The 17,206-nt window shown below is 40.0% G+C and overlaps 1 protein-coding gene across 5 annotated transcripts in view; it reads left to right on the forward strand.

Annotated features, from left to right (window-relative positions):
* The window catches only part of lrp4 (low density lipoprotein receptor-related protein 4), a 95,901-nt gene extending 80,024 nt beyond the window's left edge, over positions 1–15,877 (forward strand). For 2 of the 5 annotated variants that reach the window (XM_015339362.2, XM_015339364.2), the window contains exons 18-38: positions 155–236; positions 586–691; positions 987–1,188; positions 1,630–1,819; positions 2,447–2,578; positions 3,060–3,200; positions 3,445–3,531; positions 3,855–4,026; positions 4,132–4,294; positions 4,603–4,828; positions 7,235–7,538; positions 7,757–7,975; positions 8,186–8,320; positions 8,630–8,738; positions 8,912–9,104; positions 10,250–10,363; positions 10,465–10,585; positions 11,657–11,727; positions 12,040–12,124; positions 12,340–12,481; positions 13,531–15,877. In XM_015339362.2, coding sequence (XP_015194848.1) covers positions 155–236; positions 586–691; positions 987–1,188; positions 1,630–1,819; positions 2,447–2,578; positions 3,060–3,200; positions 3,445–3,531; positions 3,855–4,026; positions 4,132–4,294; positions 4,603–4,828; positions 7,235–7,538; positions 7,757–7,975; positions 8,186–8,320; positions 8,630–8,738; positions 8,912–9,104; positions 10,250–10,363; positions 10,465–10,585; positions 11,657–11,727; positions 12,040–12,124; positions 12,340–12,481; positions 13,531–13,869 — 3,333 coding nt within the window. In that variant the 3' untranslated portion in view covers positions 13,870–15,877. Of the gene's footprint in view, positions 1–154; positions 237–585; positions 692–986; positions 1,189–1,629; positions 1,820–2,446; positions 2,579–3,059; positions 3,201–3,444; positions 3,532–3,854; positions 4,027–4,131; positions 4,295–4,602; positions 4,829–7,234; positions 7,539–7,756; positions 7,976–8,185; positions 8,321–8,629; positions 8,739–8,911; positions 9,105–10,249; positions 10,364–10,464; positions 10,586–11,656; positions 11,728–12,039; positions 12,125–12,339; positions 12,482–12,777; positions 12,844–13,530 lie in introns of all 5 variants that reach the window. The other 3 variants (XM_069181480.1, XM_015339363.2, XM_015339366.2) reach the window with 3 other exon arrangements.
* The last annotated feature ends 1,329 nt before the right edge of the window (positions 15,878–17,206 follow it).

Raw genomic sequence — 17,206 nt, forward strand, 5'->3', positions numbered from 1 at the left:
TTCAAAAGCAAGACATGGTTATAGGTCAAAAGTGTAGGTCTACTACTACTACTGTACATAGCAGTTCAGCACATTGTACAGTATAAGTTTTGTTATACCAGTCACCATCTTTTATCTCTGACTTGTTCTTGCCTCACTTTTGGTTTGCCCACAGGTTGTTGTGGACACCAGTCTGGAAAGCCCTGCAGGTCTTGCAATTGATTGGGTGACCAACAAACTGTACTGGACAGATGCAGGTAAGACATTCCCGTGTCAAATCTGAGAGCTGATGGATCACTTGTCTGGTATTTAAGTAGTTATACTCTTTAACTGGAGTACCCATCCATCCATTTTGTAACTACTTCATTCAGTACTGTGCCGTGGGGATCAGTTCATTGCAGAGCACAAACTCACACCAGGGCCAATTTTCCCAGAGGCCAATTAACCTATTAGTTGGTCTTTGAATATGATAGGAGAGCAGGAGTACCCAGAGGAAACCCGTGCGAACACAGGGGTCCGTAGTACCATGGATAATGATGTAAAATCTTAACCCTTAACCCAGAGGAAACCCGTTTCTAATTCACCCTGTTCCTCTGCTCTTTCCAGGTACTGACAGGATCGAAGTATCTAATGCTGATGGTAGCATGAGGACTGTGCTTATCTGGGAGAACCTGGACAGGCCCAGGGACATTGTGGTGGATCCCATAGGGGGGTAAGTGGCTTTTTAAAAAAATATCGCAGCTATTAAACGGATCTGGAGTTTCATCCCCAATGTTGTAGTGAACTACAGTAAACTGATTTTTTTTTTCTTTTGGACCTTTTTTTAAAATGGGGGGGAAAAAAAGCTTTATAAATCATCACAGACATTTGCTAGAGAAGTGTTCCTACTTAAAAACTAAAACTGCTTTCATTTAAACTGCATTAAACACATATGGATGTAGTGTGAAGTATGAATGCTATTTTTCCCTTCTGGTGGAAAGGGTTAACTGCTGTTGGCTTTATATCAGGTACATGTACTGGACCGACTGGGGAGCGAACCCCAAGATTGAACGGGCTGGAATGGATGCCTCAAACCGTATAGTGATCATCTCCTCCAACCTCACCTGGCCCAATGGATTGGCCATTGACTATGAGACAGAGAGGCTCTACTGGGCAGATGCGGGCATGAAAACGATTGAATATGGCAACTTAGATGGCACGGACAGGAAGGTAGAGGAAATACACTTTTTTTTAAAATGGTAGTAAAAGATTTGTACATATGGCAGAATGTCTGTGTAACAGAACTTTGGATTGTTTTTGGAGATGGAGAAATGGCTATACAAATGGCTAGACAATGAAGTCCTCCCAGTGAAACCTGAAAATAAACCCAGCATTTGCTTTACATCTCTTAGTACCTTTTCATTTCTTATTTTCTCACTTCTATTTTTACTTTGCTATTTTTTTCTGACACTCGGTTGATAACCGGAATCACTGCTGTTAGAGCCATGCCTAAATGAACCACTGACCCCAGTGCTTCATAAAGCAATTGACCTTTGTCAGAATTAAAACTCAGTTTCTGTTGTGTTACCTGGTTTTAAAGATGTCATCTTAGGCATATTTTTCTTTTTATAAATGCACCACTTTTCTGGTTCTTTCTGATTGGGTTTGAAGGTGCTGATCGGAAGCCAGCTGCCTCACCCCTTCGGCCTTACTCTTCATGAGGACAAAATCTACTGGACAGACTGGCAATCCAAAAGCATCCAGAGTGCGAACAAACACACAGGCCAGGGCCGCACCACGCTGACAGAGAGCTTAGAGAACCTCATGGACATTCACATGTTTCATCGCCATCGAGCCCCAGGTAGACAACCCCCCTTGGGCCTTTAACCTTACAGTGTTCCTCTTCTCTATGTTGAATGCTTTCACGAAAGGCTATAGAGTAGCAGCCTGGTGGTCAGCACTAGTACCTCACAGCTTCAGGTTCCGGGATTTAGCTCTAACAGGATGCTCTTATATGTGTGAAGTTTACATGTTCTCCCCGTACTTGTGTGAGTTTATGCTGGGTGCTGTGGTTTTCTCCCACCACCTAAAGACTTGCAGGTTAGGTTTGATATCTTACTGTAGGTTAGGCCTTTCAAGTTACTTTTTTTTACTTGGAGAGAGAATTAAGTGAGAAGCTTTGAAGGAATAATGCATAACACAAAATAGATGATTCTTGGAAACTAGAACCAACTGAGTAAAATGGGCTTAATGATCTCTCATTTGTGGTCTTTTTCATTCTCTGATTTTAATAATTAAATGAGGGTGTTCCCTATGTATTTGGATTTTGTTCATTTAGTAAAACTCAAATTGATTCTGACAATTGACTGAAGTTAATTAAAATGAGATTTACAAAATACAATGAAATGTGGGGTTACATTCCTCAAAGACTGAAAGGGAAGACAGATATACAGTACATAACCATTTCCTTTGAACTTTGGTTTTTCAGTTCATACGGCATGCAGAGTGAATAATGGAGGCTGTAGCCATCTCTGTCTTTTGGCTCCTTTGCCTAAGGGATCAAGCTGTGCCTGTCCTACAGGAATAAATCTCCAGTTTGACGGAAAGACCTGCGCACAAGGTAGGCACCCATTTGAAACGGTAATGCGTCAGTGGCCCCACTGTCATACCCCTCGGACATCTCCTTCAGTAACAGGAGAAGCCTGCCTTTGAAATCTGAACCTTTCACAAGCATGAAAAGATTGATCAAGGAGTGGCTATAGAGAAGTCTTCTAGAGTCTCTTACATCAACAAATGATAAATTGTTTTAGCTTAAAACTCTCATCTTACGCTGAGACTTTTTACATTTTACATTCTTACATTACTAAGCTGTTGTCTTAAATTTGTCAGGTTTTGTCCTATCTTTGTCCTATCTTTCACTTAAATGGTGTGTAAGGAGATATGTTGCTCCCCTAAGGATGTTCCATTTTGAAATCAATGCATACTTTCTTGCCTTTACTTACTTTGTGTGCATAACTTCTAAATTTTAATTGTTTGTGAGGATTTACATTTGAGTTTCAGTGATGATCTGTGCATTTAATTCTGCCTCTTTTCTATTGAAGGCATGAACAGCTTCCTAATTTTTGCACGACGAACCGACATTCGTATGGTTTCCCTCGATATACCATACTTTGCTGACGTTGTTCTTGCTATAAATGGATCTATGAAAAATACAATTGCCATCGGGGTGGATCCTAAAGAGGGTATGTATCAGAATGGCTGACTTGTGTCTGAAAAATTTATTTTTATATTTTGTCTCTTATATGACTTCCAAAACCACCTTTGAAGGGATAAAGTGCATAACTCCAAATATGAAAGATGATTTTGTACCCCCCTGCCCCTCATCTACTGTTATGAGCAATGCAGCAAATTAAACATGGAACAGGCATCTAAAAATAAGCATGTGATTTATTTTTATGTATTTTCTCTTCCCCACTTCCTCTTCAGGCAAGGTTTACTGGTCTGATAGCACACTGAAAAAAGTAAGCAGGGCGAATCTGAATGGCACAGGCTATGAAGATATAATTTCAAGAGGTAAGACATTTGTCAATTTTAATACCTTTTTAATGATCTTTGAAGAAATTCTGCAGCCATTATTTTTAAGACTTGATCTAAAATCTACCAACCAATGGTCTCGTTAAGTTTGTTTTTAAATGATTGCAATTTTCAATATGTAAATAACAGGTCCATTTCAATTAGAACTAATGGAGTAAATGAAAACCAATGCAAATGGCTTAGTCATTGATTTATAGCTCTTTAACTCTGGACTGTATTAACTAAGCGAAAACCCCTGTTTGCACGTGTGCAGCATCCCAGAGGTATGTTCAAGAATGCCCACATAGTAACGTGTCTTCCAGGATTAATGACTACAGACGGACTGGCAGTGGATGCTGTTGGCCGAAAGATTTATTGGACTGACACAGGCACTAACAGGATTGAAGTTGCCAATCTGGATGGATCAATGAGGAAAGTTCTTATCTGGCAAAACCTGGATAGCCCACGAGCCATCGCTCTTTACCACGAAATGGGGTAAATGGGCTCTTTTTTTATTCTATGCATCGCATTCAAATTTTAGTGAAATCGATCTGCCCAGATGTTCTTTTTCTGCTGAATCCTTATTCACCGAACCTTCAGGTACATGTACTGGACGGACTGGGGAGAGCACGCCAAGCTGGAGCGCTCTGGAATGGACGGGTCGGAAAGGATGGTGCTCATCAGCAACAACCTCGGCTGGCCCAACGGGCTGGCTATAGACAAGGCTGGATCGCAGCTGCTCTGGGCCGACGCACATACAGAGGTCAGTGCCCTGCACAGCCAGCCAAATCACATAACAAGAGCTGACCAAACCCATGCAAATACATGAAGTGAAAGACACTGCAAAATTAAGTGAAACTGGACTTACTGTTCATTTTGCGTATTATTAACTATATGCAAATCCTGTTTTTGGCAGAAATCTACAGCAACAATCTGGAAGTGTAGATATTTTTTATCTTGAATAGTTTGTAAGTCGACCCATGAGATTGCTTGTACATTGCAGTTGTGATTCTTGTTAAGGTTTCTCATGTATAGGTGGCATTCCAATGTTTTTTTTTATTCCTTACTCAGCGCATTGAAGCAGCAGACCTGAATGGAGCCAATCGGCGGACGCTGGTGTCCCCAGTGCAGCACCCTTACGGGCTGACCCTGCTCGGCTCTCATATCTACTGGACTGACTGGCAGAGTCGCAGCATCCAGAGGGCTGACAAGACCACCGGAGGCAACAGCATCATGGTGCGGGGGAACCTGCCAGGCCTCATGGACATCCAGGCTGTGGACAGGGAGAAGCCACTGGGTTGGTAGATCGGCTCTGAAGCGCTGCAGCACTCAGCTGGATGGGTTAATGCTGCCCTCTAGTGTCTGCATTCATTTAAGCACAAGTACTACCGCGTTGTGCAACAAGCCTTTGACCTCCTGTACCGAGGTTCTTCTCTCATGAAAAGTGTTTTAGAAACACTGCATTCACAGATTTCACAAGGAAGCATCTGAAAGCCTACAAAACATAAGAATTCTAAAAACCTTGTGTTCCTTTACAGAATAAGTGGAATTATGTAAAGTATGAATGCAGAATGTTAAATGTATTCTATCGTATAAAGAATGATATAGAAAATGAAGGTGAAGAAGGAGAGAAGTAATGAAGGCAATACAGTAATATGCACACAAATATTCACAACATTTCTAACCATAAGGTGCCTAACTTGACTGCTTTGCATGGATGAAAAGCCGGTCTAACGAGTCAAGTTCCTTCTGAATGTTTTCATACAGCACGGGTAGTTTGTCTATACGTGAAGGCAATTTCTGACCACAGGGGAAGGTAATATTATCAAAGGAGAGAAGACAAAAGAGTTCTAGAGCTTTAAGGCTAGTGACAGCTAGATGTTTACTTTACATAGACAACCTATCCCTTTCAAAGCCTTATTTTATGATATTGTATATTCTCCAAAAAATAATTGCTTTCACGCTCATTTCATGTCTGTTATAGTGAGCGTCACCATTAGATGAAAAATGCGCCCTCATGAGTGGTATTTAAGGCTTCTTAAGTTGTACATGCTCATTAAATATATGTGTGTAGCTATGCTAATTAATTCCATTGCATGGCTAAAAGAAGGGAACTCCCTTTTGGGAATGTAAATTTTACATATATATCTACAGTATAATGGGATACTGCTTGTATACTGTCTCTCTGTGAATAAGAGGCTTTGTCTTTAAAATGTACCTTTTAAAAGGGTGAATATCTACATTTGTTTCCTAAAAGAAGCCTTGTAAGCATGAGGCAGGCCTGCGTTTTGCCAGGTAGTTAAAGACATCATTGTAGGTGAAGCAGACTATTATGCCATATTAAAGGGGAACTGTGTTTTAAGAGTTGCAGTGGTATGGTTTTTGCAGTGTCGGATAAGGTCATGTATGATCCTCTTGATGAAGTGAGCGCTTGCTGGAGTGCCCTGGATTCTCCAGGCCTTTACCTTGATGAAAACTAGGGCCTGGGTAGCAGGCCTTAATATGACCTCAAACCATAATGAACCATCATTTCGGTTTCATGGGAGAATCTAGCAATTTCCATGTTTGAAATGTACCCCTCCAAAAAGTGACATAACGGGTTCATTTTAAATCTGCATTACTTCCTTTTTATCGTTTTTGGTTATTCTTTAAGCATACTCTGGAGACGACCGGCTTATTTAATGCAGCGCATGTGTTTCAGGACAATGGAGGGCTAATGAGAGTCGGGGGAACAAATTGGTTCTTGTTGCGAGTATTCTTGAATGCTACCAATGTGGCAGGCTGCTCCATTGTCATCTGACCAGCATGAGCACATCATTTGCCGCACTGGGGTCTCTGTTTAACACTCTGAGGAACATTCAGAGACTTGATTAATAAATCCTCTCAGAGGTGATGTTTAATTAGGGGAGGGAAGAAAAAGGAAAAGTGTCCTCTTGCTGGATTCATAGTGCTTTCTTTTTGTTATGTTTATTGATTACTCCATCTCTGAATGTGAATACCTCTTTATATTCCTTAAAGGAATGCTTTGCATAGACTCTTTAGCATTCCATTTGAATTTACTTCTATATGCATTTATACTCTTTTCTTATAGGATGTTGCACATTATTGCAGATTTAAAAAGTGTGCAGTTGCTGTCGTGATTAGGTTTCTGATCTTGCCAAATATTCAGGTCATTGTTTTGCTCGTCTTTTGTTTTTCCGAAGCCTCAACAAAGGGTCATCATTGTTGACCGAATCAATGGACCATATGATAAAATGTTTGTCATAACCATTCAGTGCCTGCTAGGCAAAGTGCCAGTATTCAGAGCTCTTTTCCAATTGGCCGTCAGAAGTGAAAGGCTTATTCCTCTTTGTCACTGTATATAATGTCAGCTTCCTTGAAAAACCTGTCTCAGAAGTGCTTTCTTAGGTGGATGTATTTGACCAATATAGTGTCTTAAAAAATTAAAATTGATTTGTCCAATCATTTATGTAACTCATTGAAATCTAATGCTAAGCCCTTTATTCAAATATCACACTCACAACCACCTATTTCTTACTGCAATGAGACTCATGGTATGTTTTCTACAGATAAGAGGATTTGATTTCAACATGCAAATCTACAAGACCAGTGCTTAACAAAAGACTGTCCCAGTCCTGAAGTGTTTCCAGCTATAGGAGAACCAGGAAAGAAAATCACCCCTGCGCTGTTCGATCACTTGCAGGTTTTAATAAGTGCAGCCGGAGGAACGGCGGCTGCAGTCACCTGTGTCTTCCCAATCCCAACGGCACTTCCTGCGCCTGCCCCACGGGCATCCTGCTGAAGGGAGACGGCAGGTCGTGCGACGACGTCCCCGAGGCCTACCTGCTCTTCTCCAACCGCGTCGGCATCCGCCGCATCTCCCTCGACACCAGCGACTACACCGACGTCCACGTGCCCGTGCCGGAGCTCAGCAACGTCATCTCCCTGGACTACGACAGCGTGGAGGGCAAAGTCTACTACACTGACGTGTCCCTGGATGTCATCAGGTACGGCTCCTGGGAGATGGGGGTGGTTCCTGCGGATGAGTACTCCCGGCGTTTCTTTGCCCCCTTTTTTCCGGCTTACGTTGCCGTAAAGATGAAAAGAAATAAAAATCGAACTCCACAGATAAGTTTACAATCCATATTCATCCTCTGAGGTTAAAGAATGTCTTCCATTTTCCAAAATACACACGAACCCAATTCACCTGTTTGTCCGTTTGCAGACGTGCCAACCTGAATGGCAGTGGCATGGAGACTGTGATCGGGCAGGGTCTGAAGACCACTGACGGCCTGGCGGTAGACTGGGTGGCGCGGAACATGTACTGGACCGATACGGGCAGAAACACTATAGAGGTGGCCAGGCTGGATGGCTCCTCTCGCAAAGTGCTCATTAATAACAGCCTGGACGAGCCCAGGGCTATTGCGGTCTTCCCAAGCAAGGGGTAGGGTGTGCTTAATGAAAATGAAGTTTTCTGTGTAAAGAAATCATCTTTTTTCTTCTAGTCTTTTTTAAGATAAAAGTAAATAAACCACTAGAGGTCAGCTGTATTTTGTCATTTAATTTATACTTTTTAGAAACCCATTAAAATCTAATCCCACAAAAGGGCCGTCAATAGCCTGAAAATTGAGTGACTGTGTGCATTAATTTCCAGGTACCTGTTTTGGACTGATTGGGGCCATATTGCCAAGATTGAGAGGGCTTATCTGGATGGGTCAGATCGTAAAGTCCTGATCAATACTGACCTGGGCTGGCCAAATGGACTTACTCTGGACTACGACACGCGCAGGTGCAAAGGATAACCTATATGTGGCACACATCTTTCTTAAGTAGAATTAGTTTTTATGTATGAAACTAAATAATACTTCATTGAAGGTTTTTAGTTACTGGGCAAGAGGCTAGTACATCTCTGTAAGTGCTGTGGGGGCTAACTTTGGAGCTCAAGAAGATCAATCATTAGAACAGTTGCAAGCCTGCGGAACATCTGTGTGGTTTATTTTCTTGGATTACCCTGAAATCCCTAAGAGAGAAAGAATTCCAATTGCTTCTGTACTGTGTAATATGTGGTAATAAATGAGTGCTGGTTGTTTCCATGCAGGATATATTGGGTGGATGCTCACTTGGACAGGATTGAGAGTTCTGATCTAAACGGAAAGCTTCGGCAGATCCTTGTCAGCCCGGTCTCCCATCCCTTTGCTCTCACACAGGTATCTATTTGTTTTATAGAAGAATCATCCCTCTTTCACATTTTTTTTCCCATCTGTCAAATCCATCTCTTTAAATAACACCATTCTCCCGAAATCCTCTCATCTCTGACCTTCATTTTCTTTTCTTGTTTGTTCCCCCCCCCCCTCCTTTCTCTTTCTTTTTCCATTCTCAGTTGGAGACGGTGTCTTCAAAACTAACCCCTCTCTTCCACCTCTCACAGCAAGACCGATGGATTTACTGGACCGACTGGCAAACTAAGTCTATTCAGCGTGTAGATAAGCACACAGGACGGAGCAAAGAGACTATTCTTGCAAATGTTGAGGGATTAATGGATATCATTGTAGTATCTCCTCAAAGGCAAACTGGTAAGGCTGAGTATGATCATTTTCTACGTTTATGTGATCAGTGGGACAAATAAAGAGGAACTGCAATTCTTTGGATTTCGGGGGTTAGAAAGAATCAGCATTGATGAGAGCATTTCAAACCACAATGGAAGTAACATGTACACAGTAATGTGTAAAGCCTCCAATTTACATCACAAAATAGACTATTTCTAGGTATGTGCAGTGCCACATGTTCATAACTGTCTGCAATTCAGAACTTCTAGTGATGTGTACCGGCCCTATTACAGTGTAAACAGGCAAGGTTGTGAATACATCTATTTTAATCCAATAGAAATATTGCTCTCGACCTTGAGGCGGTTTTGCTGAAACATACTACTTACTTGTTAACTCTGTATGCAGATCCACGTGGGAGCCTTTCTGCAGTGAAATGTCTGCCGGCACAACTTTTACTGTACTTATTCGATCATACATTACATTAGTCTGTGACTAGTGAGCGGGAAGTGCCGCTTCACGTCACAATTTGCGCAAGCTCTCCGTCTCGCCCATGGCGAGACCAGGGGTTTGCAACAAAATGGAAACCATATAGTACGTTCACAAAGTTCACGTATAATTCACAATAATATCAGTATTATTGATTTTCCATTGCCGAATGCCAACAAATATAAATGATAAAAATAAAGACACAAATACATGTCTCGGTTTATTTTCAGAAATATTTGCAATATATGGTATTCCCTTGATGCGGTTCACTGGGGCTCCTGTGTAAATGAATAAAAGTCAAGTGGAAGCATAGAAATGGCATAGTGCCACCAGGATAAGGTGGGCATTAGTTTAACATGGTCAGCTTTCAGTAACACAGTAGCTCCTGCGCTGTGACATGTTGTGTGCCCAACACAGCACTGCTATTAGCTGGCATCATGTCAAAGCTTGAACAGAACTAAATCTAATCCCCCACGTGCCCTATATTCTAGACAGGATCTTAAATCATTGGCAGTTTGATTGTGAGTGAGTGGGGGAAAGTATTTGAAAAAAAGCTGTAACTGCAATGCAAATGTAAACTGCATTTATAAAAAGAAAAAAATGACCAAGATGCAATGCTTTTTGCTTGTTTGTGTGAGACTGGTTTCGACTGCTCCTGAACCTCGAATCTTCTCGCCTCCCCCAAGGTACCAATCACTGTGGTGTAAACAATGGCGGTTGTACCCATCTTTGCTTTGCCAAATCTGGAGGGTTTGTGTGTGCTTGCCCTGATGAGCCTGATGGGAAGCCCTGCTCCACCAGTAAGAGAGATTTTAAATAAAGTCTTACTAAAATACATTTTCACGTGTTTTGACACAAGAACGTAAAACCAACTGGTTGACACTGGTAATGTCTCCTTCAGTTGCAGGTTATGTTCCCACCCCTGAGACCCCTCAGACCACCACCACCACATGGCCTCACAAACCTCCCAAGATCCCCGGCACGTCTACTGACAAACCTAAAGCTCGACCACCTGCGGCAAAGTAAGGACGTTAGTCTTCTCCTCTGTGTGAGCCGTGTGCCCCGTATCGCACATACATGAAAACATCCTTCACTGTATACATTATGCTGTAATATGGGGGTGACATTCAGCGTTGCTTAGGGATCCGGACTCCATACTGGTGGTTTGTGGGTTCATCCAGTTACCTTATCCTAGTTATTCTAGTCTACCAATGTCTTCTAATGTCTTTTTGCTGGGTGGTAATCCCTGCAATAGGCCAGTGTACCTTAATTTTTTTTATCCCATGGCCAACATAAATAAAAATAGTTTTGAGGCACAGTGCCCCTCCCTCCAGCGACATACATGTCACCAGACCAAGCCTGTTATTAATTTTAGAAAAAAAATGGATTTTAATATTTAACAACTTGCCCTCCACGTGTTTCCCCATGCGGGGCACTGGTCTTGGATCATGGATACTGAGACACACAGAACACACAACATAGCCTATTGTCTCATCCAGAGAGTCGCCACATGTTCTTAGACTGCATTGTCCCTCCAGTGGTTCCCTGTAGCTCTACACTCTCTCACTCCCAACACACCCTTCTGATATCTCTGGCCATTCTCTTCTTCTGCCAGGCTGTGTTCCTCCTCCCTACTTCCACAGTGGTGGAATGATCTAACCATTGGTATCTGAACTGCTCAGTCCCTGACCACCCTTCTGTTTCCTCAACACTCCTCCTGTTCTCTCACGCTGCTGTGAGCTCTCGCCACTGGCTGATGCTCTCAGCTCCGTGGCATTTCTGCTTCATCTTCATGAATGATTCCTCACCTCCACGTTGCCTACTGCTCAATGGCCATTTTCACTCTGCACTGAACTTCTATCTTGTACAGTATCTCTTTTGTCATCTTCATTTTCTTATTAACTATATATTTACTCTTGTAATGTCTTTGAATGATTTCCTTTGAATTTGTACAAATTGAAATATTTTTGCTGTTCCTGGATTTCACAACATGCTGCAGGGACTGAAACACACTGAAATGACAAATACATTGAATAACGTCTTTGGTTTTTGTACTGCTTTTATTGTATTCGCTTGTCTTTCCATTTTTGTAGTTGCACTGAGAAAGACATGAGCCTGCAACGCTGTATAACTGAAAGCAGTCAGGTTGTCAAGGCTTCGAATGGTAAGGGGGCAAATTGATGTTCTGTTTTTTTAAAGAATGTTTTATGTATATTGTCCATGAATCTTTGTTTTTGATAATGAACATAGTTATATTACTTCAAACCATGATAAGCTGTGATTATGTGTACTGAATTTTAGTAACAATTTTTTATATTTGAAAATGATTTGCGTTGGGTGTTAAATTGGTTTGCTACAAACCATAAATATGTAACATTTAATGTCTATGCTACTTGTTCACATTCCTACATGGTACATAATGTGAATAATCATAATCATTAATTAATAGTAATGATGTTGTCTTTCTTAAATGGAGAAGGCCTGCACATCAGCTATGTTATTGGAGGAGCTTTGACAATGTTGGCCATCCTGATTCTCATAGCTGCGTTCATTATATACAGGTAAGTCCAACAGCACTGCATCTCAATGTTTTGAGTAAATACTTCCAGTCACCAAATACATTTTAAACATGATATATAATTCTGCAATGCGAGTGTAGTTGTATTGGTTTCCTTAAATTCACATCTTCAAAATAGTTCAAGAAATGTCTTTCTTTGTGGAATCTGATGTTTTTGTAACAGGATTTCTGAATTTTGTTGTCTTGCTACTTTTTTAGGCACAAAAAATCCAAGTTTGCTGACCCCGGAGTGAGTAATCTCACCTACAGTAATCCATCATACAGGACCTCGACTCAAGAAGTGAAAATAGAAACCGTACAAAAGCCTCCAATTTATAACCAGCTCCGATATAAAAAAGAGGTAAATGAAGATACTATGTATGTTTTGTATTATGTGTAAGGTTATGCTTTAGGTATTGTATAATTTACAGCTATTGGGTAGTTTATAGAACAATGTTGATGAAAATAAGAACTAGAAATTCGTATTCTCTGCCTTGAGTACATTTGCAATATGACTGTACTTTATTCTATACAACATTTTTCTTTTTGCAGTTACAATTCAGAATGTAGCAGGGTGTATTTCTTTGTTAGTTGGTTAAGATTCTTAACTTTTATTTTCTACACTTGCAAGTTCAACTCTCTCTTTCTTCATTACAGCTTTCTCATCCCTACAACACCCTATCTCCTTTTACCTTTTGACCTGTTTCCCACACTTTATTAAAGGTAGCCAAACAGCATGACTGAAGTGACCTTCAGCACCCTAAAAACTGGCATGTTTTGTGTTCAGCTTTTTTTAACATACAGTATGCAACGTGTTAGTAGCCTGCATTATTAACACTTGTGCCGGTTTACCTGTAGGGATATTTTTCAGGGTGACAAATGTTTTAATAATTACTGTATATAATGAAAAAACTTCAGTTAACCTTACCTTATTCAGTCATTTCTTCTTTTCTTATTTAGATTTTCCTTTTTTTCAGCATTCAACCCCTTTGCCTTTCTAGGCAAAACTTTGCCTAGAAAGGTCTTTAGTGTTTAAAAGTTAAATGCAGCAACACAGCAGAACACAAGTTCCTGTATTGAAATCATTCCAATATTGAAATTGAATTTCTGACTTAAAAATGGGTGCATATCAGGAGATGTGGGGTGCGGTAACATTATGGCAACATGACTTCCAGAACCTGACTAATAATATGAAATATAGCCTATAATATAAAACTTTATATAGAACTGAAGTGGTCTGAATGATCAAAAACTGTTTCCACAATGCAGGCTGTGTTAGAGTATACAGACCTCATTTCCATACTTTTGTTGTACTGGAATGCTGGTGTGCCAACTGTCAGGTTTTTTAAACGAGATTTATATTTTGTATTCATTATTCTTACTATTGCGCCTCCAATGTTTGCGATGTAGGCCAGCAGCGACAACAGCTACACCAAAGAGAAGATCAAGATTGTGGAGGGCATCTGCCTGCTGTCCAACGACGAGCTGTACTGGGAGGACCTGAAGCAGATCAAGCCCTCCCGGGGAGGGATCCTGCGGGACCACGTCTGCATGAAGACGGACACGGTGTCCCTGCAGGCCAGCAGCGCCTCCCTGGACGACACGGAAACTGAGCAGCTGCTGCAGGAGGAGCAGTCCGAGTGCAGCAGCATCCACACCGCTGCGGCCGCCACGCCCGAGCGGCACGGGGCCCTGCCGGACACCGGCTGGAGCCTCCCTCCGAAACCCTCAACCGAGAGCGAGGTGTGACCCCTCCCCCCCCACAGCCAGGCCTCGCCTCCTCCTCCTCCTCCTCCGCCGTTCTGCTTTCGAGTGTCTGTTTTCGCCTGCAGACTGCTTCCAGCTGTGCTATCAAACTTCATGGCTTCTTCCTCAGAGATCAGACTTGGAGACGGGTGGAGGAAGAAAACCACAAACTTGACAAATAAACATGAAGACATATCTGCAACCATTAACGGAACAACACGGCGGTCTGTTATTGGGCTACTTTTGTGTGTCAATTGTTTTGTGGACTATTGTTCTTGATTTGAGCAACCTAATACTCTAATATGCCACTCATAATACAGCAAGTGATTCGTCAAATCTATTTATGAACTTTTTTTATACTTTGAGTGGTGTGTGACAAAACACGATAGGCTTTCCGAGAGTGAATTTAGTTAAACGTATGGAATTAAAATGCTTTTATCGCTTAGAAAAACATTTTCCTGTGTTTGTATTTCTGTCTGTGCCAAAGGGCAGGGCTGTTATTTTCAGACAAGGCCTTTTCACTTCTGGTTTCCAGGGCGTTTACAGGCTAGCAGTGATGATCCACCTGATATTACACAAGTATTCAGTACGACGATTAGACTAATTGATTTACCTTCGTAACTGGATCTTCTAAAACTGTTAACATTAATGTACAAGGTACTCATGAATGAAAGGAAAACGCAGAACTGTTTAAAGTATGGTATATATGGGAATTTGTTCTTTACATGTATGAATTGAAAAGAAATTCCCCCCAAAAAAACATTTTATTCCTAGCTGTTGAAGTATTTTAAATCCCTCTGGAATTTTTTATTAATCAAGGTAGAATGTCTATTCCTGCACCTTGAGAGCGCTTTGCACAGATGACTTATCACATGACATGCTGTTTTTTTTAAGATACCTTCTGTACTATGCCCATTCTTTGTACTAACAGCCAAAAGGAAATGTCCTCACCTAAAAACTTGTATTATGTGTTTCTGTGTACTTGCTACTGTACATGGATCAACATTTCTGCAACTTGTACCAGTGACATCTTAAAATAAGGGGGTGGGAGGGTTGAGTAGTTCTTTGCCAAGCATATAATTTTAAAATGTTAAGAAATGTATTAGCAGACATGTTTTCTTCTTACATGAAAATGATGTTTCTAGGTTTTAAAGGGCTGTCATAAGAATGACAAATCCCCAGATCATGTGCATCTCAAAGTACCATCAACTGGTTCAGTAACTCTTGCTGATTTGCTGCTAAATAGCACTGAGACCCACAGTTCTGGTCTTGGCAGCTACTTAAAGTCCAAGAATAACAGAGATTATGCTTATTAACTGAGAATTTTAATGTTCTGTGGCAACCCTGACAAAAGACAACAGTTTCACAATTTTTCACAATCAAATTAAGAATTACTAACATGACTTGTACAGAATTCAGATATGGCATTTTTAATTGTTTAAATATCTTGTATTGATATATTGTATAAAGAATCTGATTTTTGTTGTACAAAGGGATTTCTTGATTGTGACTTATTAATTTTACTCACTGGAGAAATGTTTGCTGGATTTATTTAACCACTGTTTGTTCAGAACCTTAAATACTAGGGCTGTGCCAGTTATTTAATAGAGTGCTTTTTATGCTACAAAATATTGGTCACATATAACTTGTAAAGTTAACTAAAATATTTATAATTTGTTTTTATTTTGTGTACATACATGTAATTTTCCTTCTGCAATGCTAACAAGCTGTGCTGTGTGATATAGTGAGTAGCCATTTGTTCAATTGTAACAAGACTGTATTTGCATTGAGATGGAAAAATGTTGCATTTTTAACTGTACTTACTAAAAATGCTTTGGTGTTTTCGATAGACATTCTTTTTACTGAAACTGTTCAAATCTTTTGTAAATCAGTGACCTACTTTTCCTCCTTGTATCGGCTCAAAGAGGTTGTTCTGAATGCAGTTGCTTGTTCAAATTGTATTTAACTTTTCATTGACATTGACTTAAGAACAATTCTCTATTCCTCAAAATGCAGCTCGGGTAGCCTTATTTTTTCATATTCATCCTCCTAATGAAATCTTGTAATAGGAAAAAAAACAAGTATCTATTTATTGGTATTTACATTCTTTAGTTCTCAATTAAATTATATGTAATTAGTTAGTGCTGTTTCTCCATAATGTGAATGTACTGTAGATCACAATAGCCTCTTAATAGTTTAACATACAGAACTAATATTTGCAATGATTCGTCTCACACTATGATAGGAAGTGTAAAGGGAAATGTGCATAATATTGCATTTAACAGAATAATAACTACCATTACACCTGAGTTCAGCAATTTTTGTAAGTGGAACGTAGCCTTAAGTTTAAAATGTTTTCTATGTTAGAATAGATTCCAACATTTAAGAACCTACAGTACAGTATTTAAAACTACCAGCTCTTGTCTGAATGTGTTTCAACATTTTAAGTTGATAAATTTATGGTTAGCAGTAGTAATTTGTCAGTGTTTTGAATATTTAAAAGCAAAAGGACCTAGGCCTGAATTAAGGATTTTGTTTAATACCAGACTGGTATGTGTAGACAAACTACAGCATGGCTATTCTGTGGTTTAAATGCTACAATTAACTCTCAGATTATTTTGTTTTTTTCTTCCCATGATCCATTGTGAATTAGAGATCAGAACTAAAGTTTTTGAAGTGAATGAAAAGCTAAATATAAAATTCAAACGCACTTCACGGTTTCAATGGATACCATACCTGCTAGACCGGAAAGTGAATTTCTTATTCAAATCTCTAGCCACAAAACTTAATGAGGTTTTTTTCCCCATTTAAAAGCCGGATGGGAGCCGGAGTTCATGGGCTAGGACACTGACTCTACTAATTATAAACTCTGAGTCATCTTTTGCCCAAAATACAGTTTTACATTCAAATTGCAGGGTTAGTCTTTCATGCTATACAACAATTCCACATCCTGTCTTTAAAATACCAAGATTTTCCTTTTAAGAAGCGAGGACTGTTTCTTTCAAAATAACTCGCAGTAGACACCTTTGAAAACTGTTTCTTAATGTTGGCATCATTCATCCATAGCAGGCTGTTTTATACCACACATAATGTAGCAGTTCTGGATATGAATACTTCTTACTTGGATTAAAGTACCAAACACAGATAAGCAGGGTTAGGGTGCATTATTAAAAGGCTTTTATTATATTTAAAAAGGAATTTACATTTTCAAATTATTGAACATTTACCTTTTACCTCTATCTCTATAAGTTAAATAACTTATTATAATTTCACTTTGTTCCTCATAATAAACCTTATAAACCATAATGAATCTTACTAGTAAGTGGGCTTAATTTCACAA

The sequence above is a fragment of the Lepisosteus oculatus genome, chromosome 21 (genome assembly GCF_040954835.1).
Source record: "Lepisosteus oculatus isolate fLepOcu1 chromosome 21, fLepOcu1.hap2, whole genome shotgun sequence".
NCBI lineage: Eukaryota > Metazoa > Chordata > Actinopteri > Semionotiformes > Lepisosteidae > Lepisosteus > Lepisosteus oculatus.